Source organism: Amphibalanus amphitrite, unplaced genomic scaffold (assembly GCF_019059575.1).
Source record: "Amphibalanus amphitrite isolate SeventyFive unplaced genomic scaffold, NRLGWU_Aamphi_draft 002074F_arrow, whole genome shotgun sequence".
Lineage (NCBI taxonomy): Eukaryota > Metazoa > Arthropoda > Thecostraca > Balanomorpha > Balanidae > Amphibalanus > Amphibalanus amphitrite.
The window spans coordinates 1-14,721 of NW_024883567.1; the positions used below are offsets into that span (position 1 = coordinate 1).

General features: G+C 49.1%; 1 protein-coding gene across 1 annotated transcript; it reads right to left on the minus strand.

Annotated features, from left to right (window-relative positions):
* Positions 1-3,717: 3,717 nt before the first annotated feature.
* On the minus strand, positions 3,718-6,648 carry LOC122376264. Its single transcript, XM_043356065.1, has one exon. It carries the CDS (start codon positions 6,646-6,648, stop codon positions 3,718-3,720), a length of 2,931 nt encoding a protein of 976 aa, XP_043212000.1.
* Positions 6,649-14,721: the final 8,073 nt, after the last annotated feature.

Consider the following 14,721-nt stretch of genomic DNA (forward strand, 5'->3'; position numbering starts at 1 on the left):
CAAACACGATAACAAATATCGATTGCGCTTCGCTCAACCAGAGCCATGCTCGTTCTTGCTCATGAAACAGTGCATCCCCATAAAATGAAAAGTCTGAACGAATGCATTCAGGCTCCTACCTCTGAATCACCTTATATTGAGATCCGTTTTTTAACCCGCGCCCCACTGGGGTCTGTGTATAACACGCCCTACTGGGGGGGGGGGGGCTATTCATAGCCCCCCCTCCTAACTCCGAAACTACTGGGCCGATCATCAAAATTCAAACGGCGTCTGATAGCCCCGGAAAAACTGTCGAGCGAAACCTAATTTCATTGACCTCGAGGTCACCGATGACGTCACAGGTCAGGTCAAAGTAAAAATTATTAGCACTTTGGCTTGTTCACATTTTGGGCTCTGGCCGCCGTCTTACAAGTCAGATCAGGCTCATTTTTGGTTTCCACACTCGTGAACAGATGCTCTAGATACCTTGAGGGTACCAAACTTGTACTTTGATTTTCAGGTCAGGGTCAGGTCATCACAGGTCACGAAAATATTATATCATGGTCGGTCACGTGACACATGTTTTATGGTCCATTTAGGCCATAGATTTCGAATTTGATGTCGTCTGTGTCATTCAAGGTCATTTTGAGTCGAAATTACTTTAGGTCAGGTCACTTTCAGGTAAAAAAAGGTCAAATTTTGAAGTTGAAATTTTTCAACAAAAAAGGTGTCTATTGGATGCAGTTTGAGCTCAGGAACACGATGGTGCCATTTATATTGGTGTACGATGCCAAATACGTACTGAAAAATTGATTTGAAAAATTAATAATTGTTAATTTTTTGCAATAATGCGTATAACTTGGCCATTTTTGAAGATATTTAGCTAAAACTTGCTAGAGTTAGTCATAATCATGTGTTCTGTCACATATATTCCGGTTTTTTTCGAAAAATCAAAAACTTTTTGAAAAAAATATAAAAATATAAATTTTGAATATTATTATATAAAATTTTCAAAATTTTCAAGATTTTGAAAATCCGAGATAACAGTTTGATAGCGCGGTCAATTCTGAGTCCTTTCATGCAAAGAAATTGGATCTAGCTTAAAAACTGAGCTCTTGGGAGCGATTGCCGTGGTTCAATGTTTTGCGTCGAAATCGGACGAACATGACGTCACTCTGACGTCATTTCCGGCCGACCTATGGTAGCTACGAAGTTCAAATTTTGACACAAGATGTCAAATTGATGCAGCTGAAGGTACTGAAAGTTTGGCGTCAATTCGTCAAGCGGTTTGGAAGTTATTGCAGAAAAACGGGAGGGGGGGCTATAAATAGCCCCCCCCAGTGGGGCGCGGGTTAACAGGAACACAAACGCGGCCCATAAATTTGTCAGTACTAAGGCAACAGCGTCTGACAAGTGACAACGCATCAAATGGCCAACTTCTGACATTATTTACCAATATGGTAACGGCAATACTTAAAATTGCATTGCAAAATGCAAATAAAATTGCACGATTTCCAAGCGCAGCTTAAAACCAAGTGCGACCAGCTAGTGTCATTTTCACAACCAAGTGCGACCAGTTAGTGTCTCGAGACACATTCCAACTGCATAGGTACCGCAGTAACCCATTAGGAGCGAAAGGAAACACATGACTTGTGTACGACCAGCGTTCTGTCAGCGTACGACGCATAAAGCAAACTGCTCAAACAACTGCGGTCCCGAACAACACAACACAGAGCTCCGAAACAAATGGTTTACAAAAGTCTACGACTGACGACATCGAAACAGCACGTTCATCGGGACTATATAGTCACATGACTCGCTCAACCCAGCTGGGTTATGGGTACTAATTGCGCTTCAAATTGACCTCTGACAGCCATTTACTTATGCTAGTTTGATGCATAAAACATAAAACATTGAAACTCAAGCGGCAGCACATAGGTCTCCATCAAGGTGGTTATATACAACAGAGCACCTCGCTAAAACGAGCGCGAGCCGCACTGTCACACTGACAGAACACTGAGCCGCGAGTCGTGACAGTCGCACTGCGTCATATGCACGCAGATGTCGCACTCACGGCATCGTTGCTGGCACTGCGCTGCGGGTGGACACGCGCGGTGCAGTAGCTCCACGGTGTGCGGCTCACCGGAGGGATTACCACTTTTACCAGTCTCCGACCGGACAGTCCAGGCGGGAAATGCGGTGTCTTCAATCATGACCGCCGTCCCCGTCTCCGCGGAGTGCCGCACGGCGGCGACGCGGCGGCGTCGGATCTTGAGCTGGTGGACACTGGACTCCTGCCAGAGCTACCAGCTTCAGCCCTTCAGCATCCTGTCATCAGCAAACTCCAGCAGAGCTCCAATGCAACTGGGAAAATAAAATTTATGCTGTTAAGCTAAATCATGCAAAACATTTCCTTGCACAGGATTCTCTTGCGCAGTTCAGCAAAATCTTCTGTGATATCCATGGCCGTGACAAGAGGACTTGATGCCATTGTAAAAAATATAGGTTCATTGGTTCTCATTTACCCACATCGAGCATCTATAGGTACCATTCATTTGTATATCATTCATGAAGTATGTTAACTACACAATATTTATGCAATAGACTGACATGAAATATGTAGGGATGGCAAGAGAGATGGGTAAATAAGCCAAATAGGTTGCAGGATTTATTGGCACCAAACAGGTCAGAAAGTAGAACTTCAACATTTCCCAAAAGATAATTGTGATTCAGCCTTGCTCCCATTCTGAGATTGAATAAATACAAATTATGAGGTGAAAGTTACCAAAAAGCAGTTTTTTTTTTAAAGAAAACAGCTTCAATCCATGTTTGCCTGATTTCAAACACAAGGCAACATCTCATAGCTTTGACAGCATGAAATTTCATTATTGAGGTTACAATTTCCATAATCTTGTCACAAACAATGCACTTTAATATGGATAACTAACACCAAATCAGCCAACCTTGTATCTTTATCTGGTGAAACTCAAGAAACCAATAAAGCAAACAATTTCTGAGCAAAACATTTAGGTATTTGACAAGCTCAAGCACCAGCCGGCAGCCACTGGAGCGGTACCTATGATGGGGTCTCGTAACTTGAACGTTCAGTTTGTAAGAGCATGCCTGACTTGACTTAATGGCTTTTGAGGCATTACAAAGACCTTTGCAGCAGCTCCTCCTATTTTTTAACATAAACTTAAACTATCATTACCATGCTATGATGAAGAGGTGGCTGGTTTCGGGCGCATGAAAAGTAGCAGCCCTTCTTTCATTCTATTTCCTTGTTTTCACATGCTGCACAAAATATTTTTTCTTCCACGTTCCTTCTGTCATAAAAAACAATAGGCATCATAATTGCTTCACTTCTTCTTTATATTCCAAGTATTGCTGCTGCAATTCATCACATCTCCCGTTAGTAAACCATTGCCCTTGCATTGCCCTATGGCCGCCAAAGTAAATAAGTGAAATGCGCCAGAAATTGTCAAAATCGCGCCAAAATAGCAAACTAAGATGAGAAAAAATAACCGCACCCGAAATATCTTACTGAACTTGCCCTGGGAAGAAAAATGGAAACCTCGGTCTTCAAAAAATCTCCGGCACTCGGCTACGCCTCGTGCCTACAATTTTTTAAAGACCTCGGTTTCCATTTTTCTTTCCCAGAGCCGCTCAGAAATATATATTCAGGACCTGTTGTTGTTGTTGTCGGTCCCCGCAGCCGCGGCGAAGCCGCGGTGTAGCCTAGTGGCTCTGGAGGGCCCTGAAGGCGGCCACCAGGGCCGCCACTGCATCGCTGCGCCGAACCTCCTCTGGGGTCGGCAGTATGTTGCCGATGGCCTGGGTCCGGAGGCGGACCCCCATCATCCCCGGGCATGTCAGGAGGATGTGTCTCGGTGTGTCGGCTTCCTCTCCACAGAGCCTGCAGCGGGCCGCGATACAGCCGAGACTGCGGCACTGTGGGCAGTCCACGGACGGGTTCCTCCCTATCTCGTGGAGGAACTGGGCGGAGCCGCTCCATCGCCCAGTTCGGATCTGGTGGACGTCGATTGCGCTCGTCCTGTCCATGTTGGAGATTGGCGGTGGGTACCCTGTGCCCATCAGCTCACGGTACCAGCCGGTCGCGGCCTTGTGTTCCGGGTCCGGGTAGGACGGCCTCTCCCTGGCGGCGCGGTCTCTTGCGGTACGGACCGCTGCTCGGTAGATGGTCTCCACGTCGAGCGGAACGTCCTCCTGCGCCAGAGCCGCGGCCTCGTTCGCCAGTGTGTCGGCGGCCTCGTTGCCCGGGATCCCGCAGTGGGATGGTACCCACTGTAGGGTGACCGGTCGGTCCCCAGCTGACGCCTCCCGCAACAGCTGCCACACCGTCGCTCCTCGGGCAGACCGCTGGGCCGACGGGCCCTCCCTCAGGGCGGCCACGGCCGACATGGAGTCCGTGCAGATGATGACCGGATCCGTGCCACTCTCGTTCTCGATGATGTGCTCCAGTGTCTTCTGCAGGGCTACCATCTCTGCTCTAAAACTTGAGCAGAGGGTGCCCGCCGGGATCCGAAGCTCGGTGCGGCTGTCGTCCGCTCCGATGACCAGGGCGCCAGCCCCTCCTCGGAGCACTCCACCGCTCGCTGAGCCATCGGTCCATGCCCAGATGGCGCACTGTGTCAGGGACGCGAGATGCTGCAGCGCCGCCTCCCTCTTGGTCGAGTTGGCGGCCCCTGCGGGAAGAGCGCCGATCCCCACGTTGAATGTGATGGGTCCGCTCGGTGTCCACGGCGGTGGCCTCTTCGGTAGCAGGGGCTCGACTGGCAGCTCTACCCGCAGCTCCCGCAGGACTTCTCGGCCCACCTCCCGCCAGCCGGTGATCAGCTTGAGCCGCCGCGGTGGGTCATCCATGGCGAGCTGATGCAGGGGGTCCTCCGGCGGCAGGGCGGCGGCCTTCGCCATCATGCGCGCCGCCAGCGCAGGGCGCCTGGCCGATACGGGGAGGATCCCGGCTTCAGCCATGACGCCGTGATGGGGCGCCGAGCGGATACAGCCCGTGACCACTCGGGCCGCGGCGCGCATCTCCCGGTCCAGTAGTTCCACGTTGGTTTTTGACGTTGCCGGCAGCCAGGCAGCAGCCGCATGTTCCAGCGCGCCGCGCACGTAGCCATTGGCCACGGCGCGCAACTGCTGCTCCTTGAGTCCCCAGCTGCGGCCGGTGAGGCGTCGTAGTTGGGCGGTGCGGGGTCGGACGCGCCGGCGGAGGCTCCTACAGTGTGCGCCGAAGCCCAGCGTCCTGTCGAGAGTCACTCCCAGTAACTTCAGCTCGGCTCCCCCTTCCACCAGCTGGCCCGCCACGCGGATGTGGCAATCGGCGGCGTCTCGGGGGTTCTGGGAGAGGACGAGGAGCTGGGTCTTCTCGCCCGCGACCTCCATCTTGTTGCGGCGGGCCCACCTGACGAGCGAGGTGGCCGCCAGCTGCGCCCGCTCCCGAGCCACGGCGATGGTGTTGCCCGAGCACAGGGCCGAGGTGTCGTCCGCGAACATGAACGGTGTGGTTCCTGGGAGACGCCTGAGGGCTGACGCGAGTGGGGCCGACCACAACAAAAACAAGGTCGGAGAGAGGACACTGCCCTGGGGCAGTCTCGCTCGGTACACCCGTTCCTCGCTCCTCGTGCCGTTCAGCTCCACACAGGCTCTCCGATCTCGCAGAAAGTGCCACACCCAGGTGTTGGCGCAGGCCGGGATCCCCAGTTCTGCGAGGCGGGCTCTCAGGAGACGGTGGTCCACCTTGTCGTACGCGCGAGCGAAGTCAAAGGCTACCAGCACATACTTCTGGGCCGCCTCGCCATCCGGAACCTGCTTCTTGGAGGGTGGGCACGGCTTCTTCTGCCACCCGTCCTGGACTTGTTGTGTGAGTCGGGCGATGACGTCCTCGACCCCGCGCTTCTCTCTGAACCCGACTTGTTCGGGCGGGACGAGCTGTCGTTCCGCGACGAGGTGGGTGAGTCGGGTCGCAATAACCCGCCCGGCCAGCTTCGCGATGTGTGAGGTGAGCGCGATGGGCCGATAGCTGCCGATTTTCCTCGGGTCCTTGCCCGACTTGGGGATGGGCACGATGACGGCGCGCCGCCACTCACGCGGGACAACGCCGGTCTGCCACGATGCGTTGATGAGGCTGAGGAGGGCGAGGCGCGCTCTCGGACCCAGGTGCTTGACGTGCTCATTGCACAGGTCGTCTGGGCCCGGGGACTTCTGTAGTTGCGCCTGGGAGATCTGGCGCGTCAGCTCCTCCTCAGTGAACGGAGAGCAGAAGCCCGTTCTCTGCCCGCGGCACTCGTTGCAGGTCCTGACGTTGGACGCCTTCAGCCTTCTCTTGGCGTCACGGTCTACCTTCGGGTTCCGCACCTGTTTGGACACGGTGGCGTATGTGCGGTTGAAGGCTGTGGCTTTCTCGCGGTCCGTCACGAGGGTGCGTCCGTTGTCCTCCATGGTCTCGGCAGCTCTGTGTTGGTCGTCTGTGGAGCCCTCCCACTTCTTCAGCGTTTTGTGCACGCGTCCTAGGTTCTGGTGTTTGTTGAGGGTGCTCGACACAAAGTCCCTGAACTGCTGTTGGGAGACACGGCGCTCAATCGACGCTGCCCTCTGCTTCGCTGCCACCCATCGCTCCTTGGCCGCGCGGTCTCCGCTCCTCATGTCGCGCCGTGCCGCGCGTCTGGCCTCGACCGCCTCTTCCAGCTCCGGATCCAGGGCCCACGGCTTAGCACCTGCGCGTGCTCCTCTTGGGATGTGGTGCACGCTCGCCTGCTGGAGCACTTGGTGGAACTGGTAGCGGCTTCCTGATTCAGGACCTCGGGCTTTGTTGAATTTTCCGCCCTCGACTTTCGGTCTCGTGCGGAAAACTCAACAAATCCCTCGGTCCTGAATGAAACATTTTACCGGCCCCGTGTGATATTATATATTAACACGACGGAGAATAGGGCTCCGTAACTTACATCAGTGATGAGGACCTAGTGTTGAGGGAACGGGGAGCCACAGAGCCTTCTACCATTGGCGGTTCACTGTATTACCGACTAGTTTAGAACACAAATAATGATATTCAAGTGGACTTTTCATTTTTATCAATGTCAAGCCTCGTGCAGGGTTGCGGCAGCACAGGCAAACTGTATAACTACATTTCATGGTATGTTGGTTGTTGTTCGGTTGGATTTGAAGTTGCTCCTCTTCTCTCTAGTACATCTGATAGCACTATCATAGACCACCTACCTCAATATTTAAAGCTGATCAAGCTGTAGAGCTAGACATAAATATGGCGCTTGTTTTTATTTTGAAGATTCATACCTAACCCCAGTGGCTAACGATACTCACATTTATTTGCCAACCAACCCAGTACCTATGCTTAGCATAATTGTTAATAAATTAAATTAAATTTTGAATATCAAGATGTTTCTCGTCCGCATGTTTTTCGTTGGTACGTCATACTCAAAATAGGTTTATATAAGCAATCCTGATTTGAATTTCAGGCATTTTGTAACTAAAATTAATATTAGACTTATAATGCCTTTGTGTTTCAGTTCTCAGCTTAGGACATCATCAATCATGTGTATCTCAGATGACGCAGACAATGACCAGCCTGCGGAAGATCTATGCTAGTGGGCGAGATGATGAAATGTCCTCTGTTGGTGAGTCAGTATTATATATATATTTTTTTGTCAAAAACATTCATTGCCTTACATGCATATGCCTTACATTTCTGTCACCAACCAACTTAAACAAAAGTAGAAGAAATTATATACCTACATTCTTTTGCTGTGTTCAACACCAGCCGATGTCCCAAAATCAGGATACATCAGTGAGCTATAAGTAAAACTAAAATAGTTACTGATGATGTTTAAGGTGTTCTCGAAAAAGGACGTTATTCACTGCACTTTCAAGCCTTTTCAGTTACGAGTGTTAGGAGCCACTTTTCATGGCCGAAAATTTGGTCAGAGCCACCAAAACCATTTTTACCAGCCCTGCCTAGCTATTAGTCGGATCGTACATAAATTTTCAATAGCCTCTGGGGCATCCTTTGCGCAACTTTTGGTAAAAAAATCGGGTCATGTCAGGTCACCGAGATATGACGTCACAATAGGTACAACCTGGACCTTGAAGGTCAAGGCTTAAAAATTTGAGGTAAAACGACAGGGCACTGGATAACGTCCCGAATGTATGGAAGGAACGTGCAAAAAAAAAATCGTGCCAAACGACGGCCAGCTTCGTTGGCTAGCCACCGCTACCCTGACCTTGGCTCTAACCCTTGACCTTCAGGGTCAAACACAAGGTCAACGATAGGCGTCGTTTCCCATAGAGGGAGTAGGCCAAAACGAGAAGAATTTGATCTGCCACGTCTCAAACAGCCATTCCAGTAGATGCTCGCCTACTCGGGCTATATTTTATTCTTATTGACCTTGACCCTACTGTTTGACCTTCGAGGTCAATCTCCAGGTCAATGGACGGGGTACCGGATAATGTCCCGGATTATTGCCCCAACAGGTTCAAAAGTGGTCATACATGATAGCTCGTCACCGTGGGCAACCTCCGTGACCATGACCTTGACCTTGACCCTTGACCTTCAAAGTCAAATCTGTGGTCAAAGGACAGGGTACCGGACAACGTCCCGAATTATTGCCCCGACAAGTTCAAACGTGTTCTTACACCAGTATAACGCCTTTTGGGGCGACTAACGGAGCGAGCGAGAGGGTGGGTCTTGCACGTGCGAAATTGCGAGGGGGTACCTCCAACTGACTTGTGCACGGCACCCTACTAACCGGTCTCTAGCGATGTGCCAAATTTGAGCGCAATCGGCCTAGCCGTTCTCGAGATATGGAAGCGGCACCCTGCACGTGCGCACGTGCGAAATAGGTCCCAACTGACTTTTGCACGGCACCCTACTAACCGATCCCTAACTATACACCAAATTTCAGCGCAATCGGTTCAGCCGTTCTCGAGATCTGGAATCGACCCAGCTGCACGTGCGCACGTGCAGCAGCACCCCCACTGTGGCACATGGATATGCATTGCCTAGTGGGTGCCTACCTACATGCCAACTTTCAGCACAATCGGCCCAGTAGTTACCGAGATATTGCAATTGTTACAAAACTGACACCTCTTCGTTTTGCACGTGGCACGTGCATAAGGGGTCACCCACATGCATCGGGAATAGTCCAATACTTGGTAGAAGGAATGAAGCTACCCTACAAAAATTACCGCGTGTAAATCGGTCAAGTATTTGCTGAGATATAAGCCTCGCAAAAGCGTCCGCACGGCCGGCCGGCCGGCCGGCCGGCCGCTCATACTCAGAAATTTCCGTTATTCTACGTGAGACTCCGCTCGCTTCGCTCGCTCCGTAATGATAGCTCGTCACCGTCGGCAACCTCCGTCTAATGACCTTGAACTTGACCCTTGACATTCAAGGTCAAATGTGAGGTCAAAGGACGGGGTACCGATAACGTCCCGAATTCTTGCCCCAACAGGTTCAAAAATGGTCATACATGATAACTCGTCACCGTGGGCAACCTCCGTGACCATGACCTTGACCTTGTAAATCCCCTAACCTTATCCTCCGGTACCCCGTCCTTTGACCTGGAGTTTGACCTCTAAGGTCAAACATTAGGGTCAAGGTCAATAAGAATAAAATGTAGCCCGAGTAGACGAGCATCCTCTGGAATGGGTGTTTTGAGACGTAGCTAATCAACTTCTTCTCGTTTCGGCCTACTCCCTCTATGGGAAATGACGTTTATCCTTGACCTTGTGTTTGACCCTGAAGATCAAAGGCTAGAGCCAAGGTCAGGGTAGCGGATACTAGCCAACGAGGGTGGCCGTCGTTTGGCACCGTCTTTAGCTCGGTACATCCATAAATTCGGGACGTTATCTGGTATTCTGTCGTTTGACCTAAAATTTTACCCTGAAGGTCAATGGTATTGGTCAAGGTCAAGGTCATGGTCATGCAGGTTGCTTACGGTGACGAGCTATTATGTATGACCATTTTTGAACCTGTTGGGGCAAGAATTTGGGACGTTATCGGTACCCCGTCCTTTGACCTCACATTTGACCTTGAATGTCAAGGGTCAAGTTCAAGGTCATTAGACGGAGGTTGCCGACGGTGACGAACTATCATGTATGAACACGTTTGAACTTGTCGGGGCAATAATTTGGGACGTTGTCCGGTACCCTGTCCTTTGACCACATATTTGACTTTGAAGGTCAAGGGTCAAGGTCAAGGTCGTGGTCATTGGTCACGGAGGTTGCCCACGGTGACGAGCTATCATGTATGACCACTTTTGAACCTGTTGGGGAAATAATTTGGGACGTTATTTGGTACCCCGTCCTTGGACCTCAAATTATAACTTGAAGACGACCTTAAAGATGTGTTTTCTATCAATTTTTTGAATCAGCGTGTCCGACTTGATCTGAAAACGAGTTTTCAGTGAATTCAGAATCCATCGTTGAATACGTCACTATTTTGACGCACGTGTCAATTACTTACATCATAGACCTCTGTACATGCTTACATATATTAAACTTTAATGTGACCATCCCACCTTAACATTAGTTTTGAGTTGAGATAGCCAAATTGGGGGCCCTGGCCTGCAAATACCGATTTGGGCACTCACAACATCAAGAATTGCTTTAATTCAGAGATATTTAATTTCAAACTTGCAGTTTTCAGATTCTGAGGGGCCAATGCATTTGAATGCCCCCCTTAGAATTTGTGACGTCAGCGGAGATCTAACGATTTTTAAATCTTTGACTAACACCACCGTTAACACGTGGTGGTATACACTGCTTTGCGCGCAACGTCTGCCGCATTTCAAGGATGCCAAATTATTGCTTCCAAATGAAGTCGCTAGGAACAGCGGAGATCCCAAAAAGTAAACAAAAGTAAAAGTCTAATATCTTGAAAACCGGTGAATATTTTTTCGGTGAAATTTGGTACCTAGATATTCGTTTTCGCTCTTTCTGAACCCAGCAACATCACTTTCATGCCAATTCATTAACCCGCGCCCGGCTGGGGGTCCTGGATTTCCACGCCCTGCTGGGGGGGGGGGGGGTGTTTGAACACCCCCCCTTGTAACTCGGCTCCTGGGCCACGTAGCGATACGGGGAGGGCGGCGTTCGAAAGAGCGTCAAAAATAATGACGAAATCACTTCGGTCAATTTTTTGGTCAGGTCAAAGGTCAGGTCACCAGAGGTCATTGAAGGCAAAATTTCGCCGATTTCCAGGTCGAATGTCGAAAATTTCCAAGAAGCCAACGCATAACTTGGGAACCAATAGAGCTACAGCGCCGCGGAAAAGCGCATTCGATAGCCCTATTAACGCCCTTTCTGAGTAATTCTCTCAGATTTGACCTAACGTCAACGGTTTTGCCTGCAGGGGGCAAAAACTGCAAAAATAGCCGATTTTTTCGGAAACAGTTTTTCTGCAATAACTTTTGACCCAAGCCATGTACGAGCTTACTTTTACCGGCATCGTGTTCCTCTCGTCAAGACGCATCGAATGAACTATAACTTGACCTTGAAAGGTCAACTTGAAAATTTGACCTCAGGTCAAGGTCATGACCTGACCGGAAAGGGTCATGTTGCATATCAGTCGATCCGTATCGTCGAGCTGAACACATATAAGGCGTTTTCATCGCTCTAGCATGCCTCTATCAAAAGTTATTTGCGAAAAACTGCTAGATACCATTCGTGACCTAAGATGACCTCAGGGCATAAACAAGGGTCACGGACACCATTTTCATGTTCTGTGTGTCTAAACCACTTGTAATTCGGTGTTTGGGAGTGTTTATAATGTCTTTCGTCCAAAAGAGGCGCATTTCAATTTTCTCCCATTGACTTATAATGGGGAGGTCGCAAAATTGACCTGACCTTAGGTCACCGATATCAAAATTCTGAGATATACATTTTGTACATGCTATTGCTCTTAGCACTCGCTGAAAGTTTCAAAGCGATCGGACACTCGGTGTAGCTATGACAGACATTGAAACTTTTTATGAGGTGAGGTCACTTCAAGTGACCTGGTGACCTGACCTTGAATGACCTTGGTCTGAAATTTTCACAACATGTGTAGAATTGATGTATGATAAGGTGTACCAAAAACGGCGGCGCTCCGCGCCGCCGTTTTTGAGATATTCGCGAAAAACCACAAGGGGGGGGTGTTCAAACACCCCCCCCAGCAGGGCGCGGGTTAACTTTTTTGAAGGTGGGAGGGTCCAAGCAGTTGACAGGTTTTAGTGCAATGCAAAGTCGGAACCGTCCCGCGCCGGCAGTCTCTCAGGCGGCGTGTAACGGCCGCCGCCGGCCGCCGCGCCGCCGCTGTGGGCCTGTGGCAGGGTGTTTGACTTTATACCCTTGTTGTTAGAAAAGTTGTGGACCGATTTACTTGCTTCTTGCATGGAAAGATCTGCCATTCAATTCTTCGCAGGTACCGAAAATTTGACGTCAATTGCACGATCCGCCGCCCATATTAGCTACGTTTCCATGGCACAAGCTAAGCCGATTTTGAAAAATGGATTTGCTCTATTATAGCATTTAGGCATAATTTAAAAACATGAATATAGGATTAGGTGCTAGCTAAAACCATATATACGTTCATTTTTTTTGCATAAGGTAAATAGTTTCCGAGAAAAACGCACGTGAAATTTCGCTAAATCGATTTAGACGTGTCATGGAAGCGTGGTGATTGTGGTACTGCCATCTATTGACAAGACTGGTGAACTAAAGTCTAGCGGCTATTTCCACTTCTGACACACCATGCATGTCACTATCTTTCATAGATTCAACAATACCTATTGGCTAAGTAATTTGGAAAATTATATCTTTTCCCCGAAATGTTATCTTTAACCTGCCATAACTGGGTCAAATATTGACCTAGGGTAAAAAAAAAAAATACACCAAGCGCGGGTACTCGTTGAGAGCAAACGACTGGTCATTGTGGCGAAGCGCTACGACGCTTAGTTTCGAAACGCTAAGGGGGAGGGGGTTCGCATCGACCCCCCTATGCTAGGCCGTGTTATGAAAAATGCCCTGCCAAGGCGGGGTTAGCCCTCGCCCTAGGAGCGGGGGGGGGGGAGGGTTCGATGCGATCCTCCTAAGGTTTTTCAAAGATAGCGTAGCGCCGCCAAATTTGTCACAGCCTATGGAGCAACCTTTTTACAGGGATGTTCACGAAAAACTGACACATTTTAAAACGATTTTGTGAGCATGTGAGAGCTCACGGAGACTTGACTTGCATGCCATTCGAAAGCCTGTTGAAAAAAGTTTTGTATCTGCATAGCTCCTTTAGTTAGCATCACATGAGCTTCCAAATAAATAAGAAAGCGTTAAAATGGGGAAATCTGACTTGGCGACAAAACTTAACGGAAAAACAATGAAGCTCTCGCGGCTGCCATCTGCCACCACGACTGAACCAGTCTACGAATTCGTCTAAAATTTGACATATTAATGTTTCGATGGATTATGTTTTATACTATTGGCATATTGTGGGCAAATTCCTAAGGAATGCCAAAATTGGCAGGCTTGGAAGTGCTGATGTCAGAAACCATGGCCGCATGCTGGCAGTCACTGTAGAGTGGTACCGTGCCATCTTTTAACAGCTTCTGTTAGCTACTGTAGCGGAAATGGGTCGACGTCTACAGGGTGTCTCAAAAGTTCGTTTACACATTTCCCATGTCAATAAAGCATATAAGAACCGGCCAAAAATCTAAGTTTTTGGTGTCCGTGTGTACACTAGACAAATATGCATGCTTTGACAACTGATTCGGAAGGTTGGAAACCAAACCCTTGGCTGTATCTCCAAAAATATTTGCCCATACCGATTTTCGTCATTCCGTCAGCTGCCGGAGGCTGATAAAAGGTTACCAGCTTTCAAGCTCTTGTAGGGGAATCCCCTGCAGTTTCTGCGTCGGATTTAGGTTTGACGAGCTCCCCGGCAACATCCGCTTCTCCCTGAAAGCCGATAGCTTGCATCGACACCATCCGTGAGTATTTTGTAGGTCTTTTCTGGCGCTAACTCCTTCATGAATGACTGGCGCCGACTTCCCAAGCACCATTTTCCTTTTCAAAACAACCCCATTCCTGAACAAATGGGAAGTGCCAGGGGCAAATTTTTCGCAGCATATCGTAGCAGAATGTGTCGGCCATCTGTTTCTTAGACACATTTTGCAAATTTTGCAAATCCCGAACGCTCGTCATTCCCAATGCCAAGACCTTCGCTGGGTTCCGGAGTGTTTTCCTCAGGAGAGGTTCTGCTTTGTAAACGGCCAAAACCTGTCCATCGTGCGGTTTTGTCCGGATTTTGTGTGTAAAAGAAAGCTATTTGCTCCAGATCTGCCTCTTGAAACTTCGTTAGATAAAACTTAACATTAATTGACACTTTTGGAGGGTCACTTGTCCTCGGCATTGACGATTTTCGCATTATTTTCCCTCAAAATTTAGCGTTATAGATATTATAAACAATTTTAAATGATATTTTGTCTTTATTTTATGATGACCTGCAATTTTTGAAACTGGGTAACCTCTGTCTGTGAGCTTCTAGTCAGTTTTCAATAGTTAGGACTGCATTTTCAGCTGCTTTCCGGAGCACGAGTCTGCTGCGGTACAAGGGTCGTTCAAAGCGCTGTTAGTCTCGCATGGTTTTGTCCTTCAAAAATTTTAGCCACCGTTTTTATTAGCTGACCATCATGTTGTACTCATCCTCGCCGACACTTTGCCATGTGTCATTTCCGA

Excerpts from the sequence above, each read along its gene's own strand:
- LOC122376264 (XM_043356065.1), bottom strand. The coding sequence starts at position 6,648 with ATGAGGAGCGGAGACCGCGCGGCCAAGGAGCGATGGGTGGCAGCGAAG.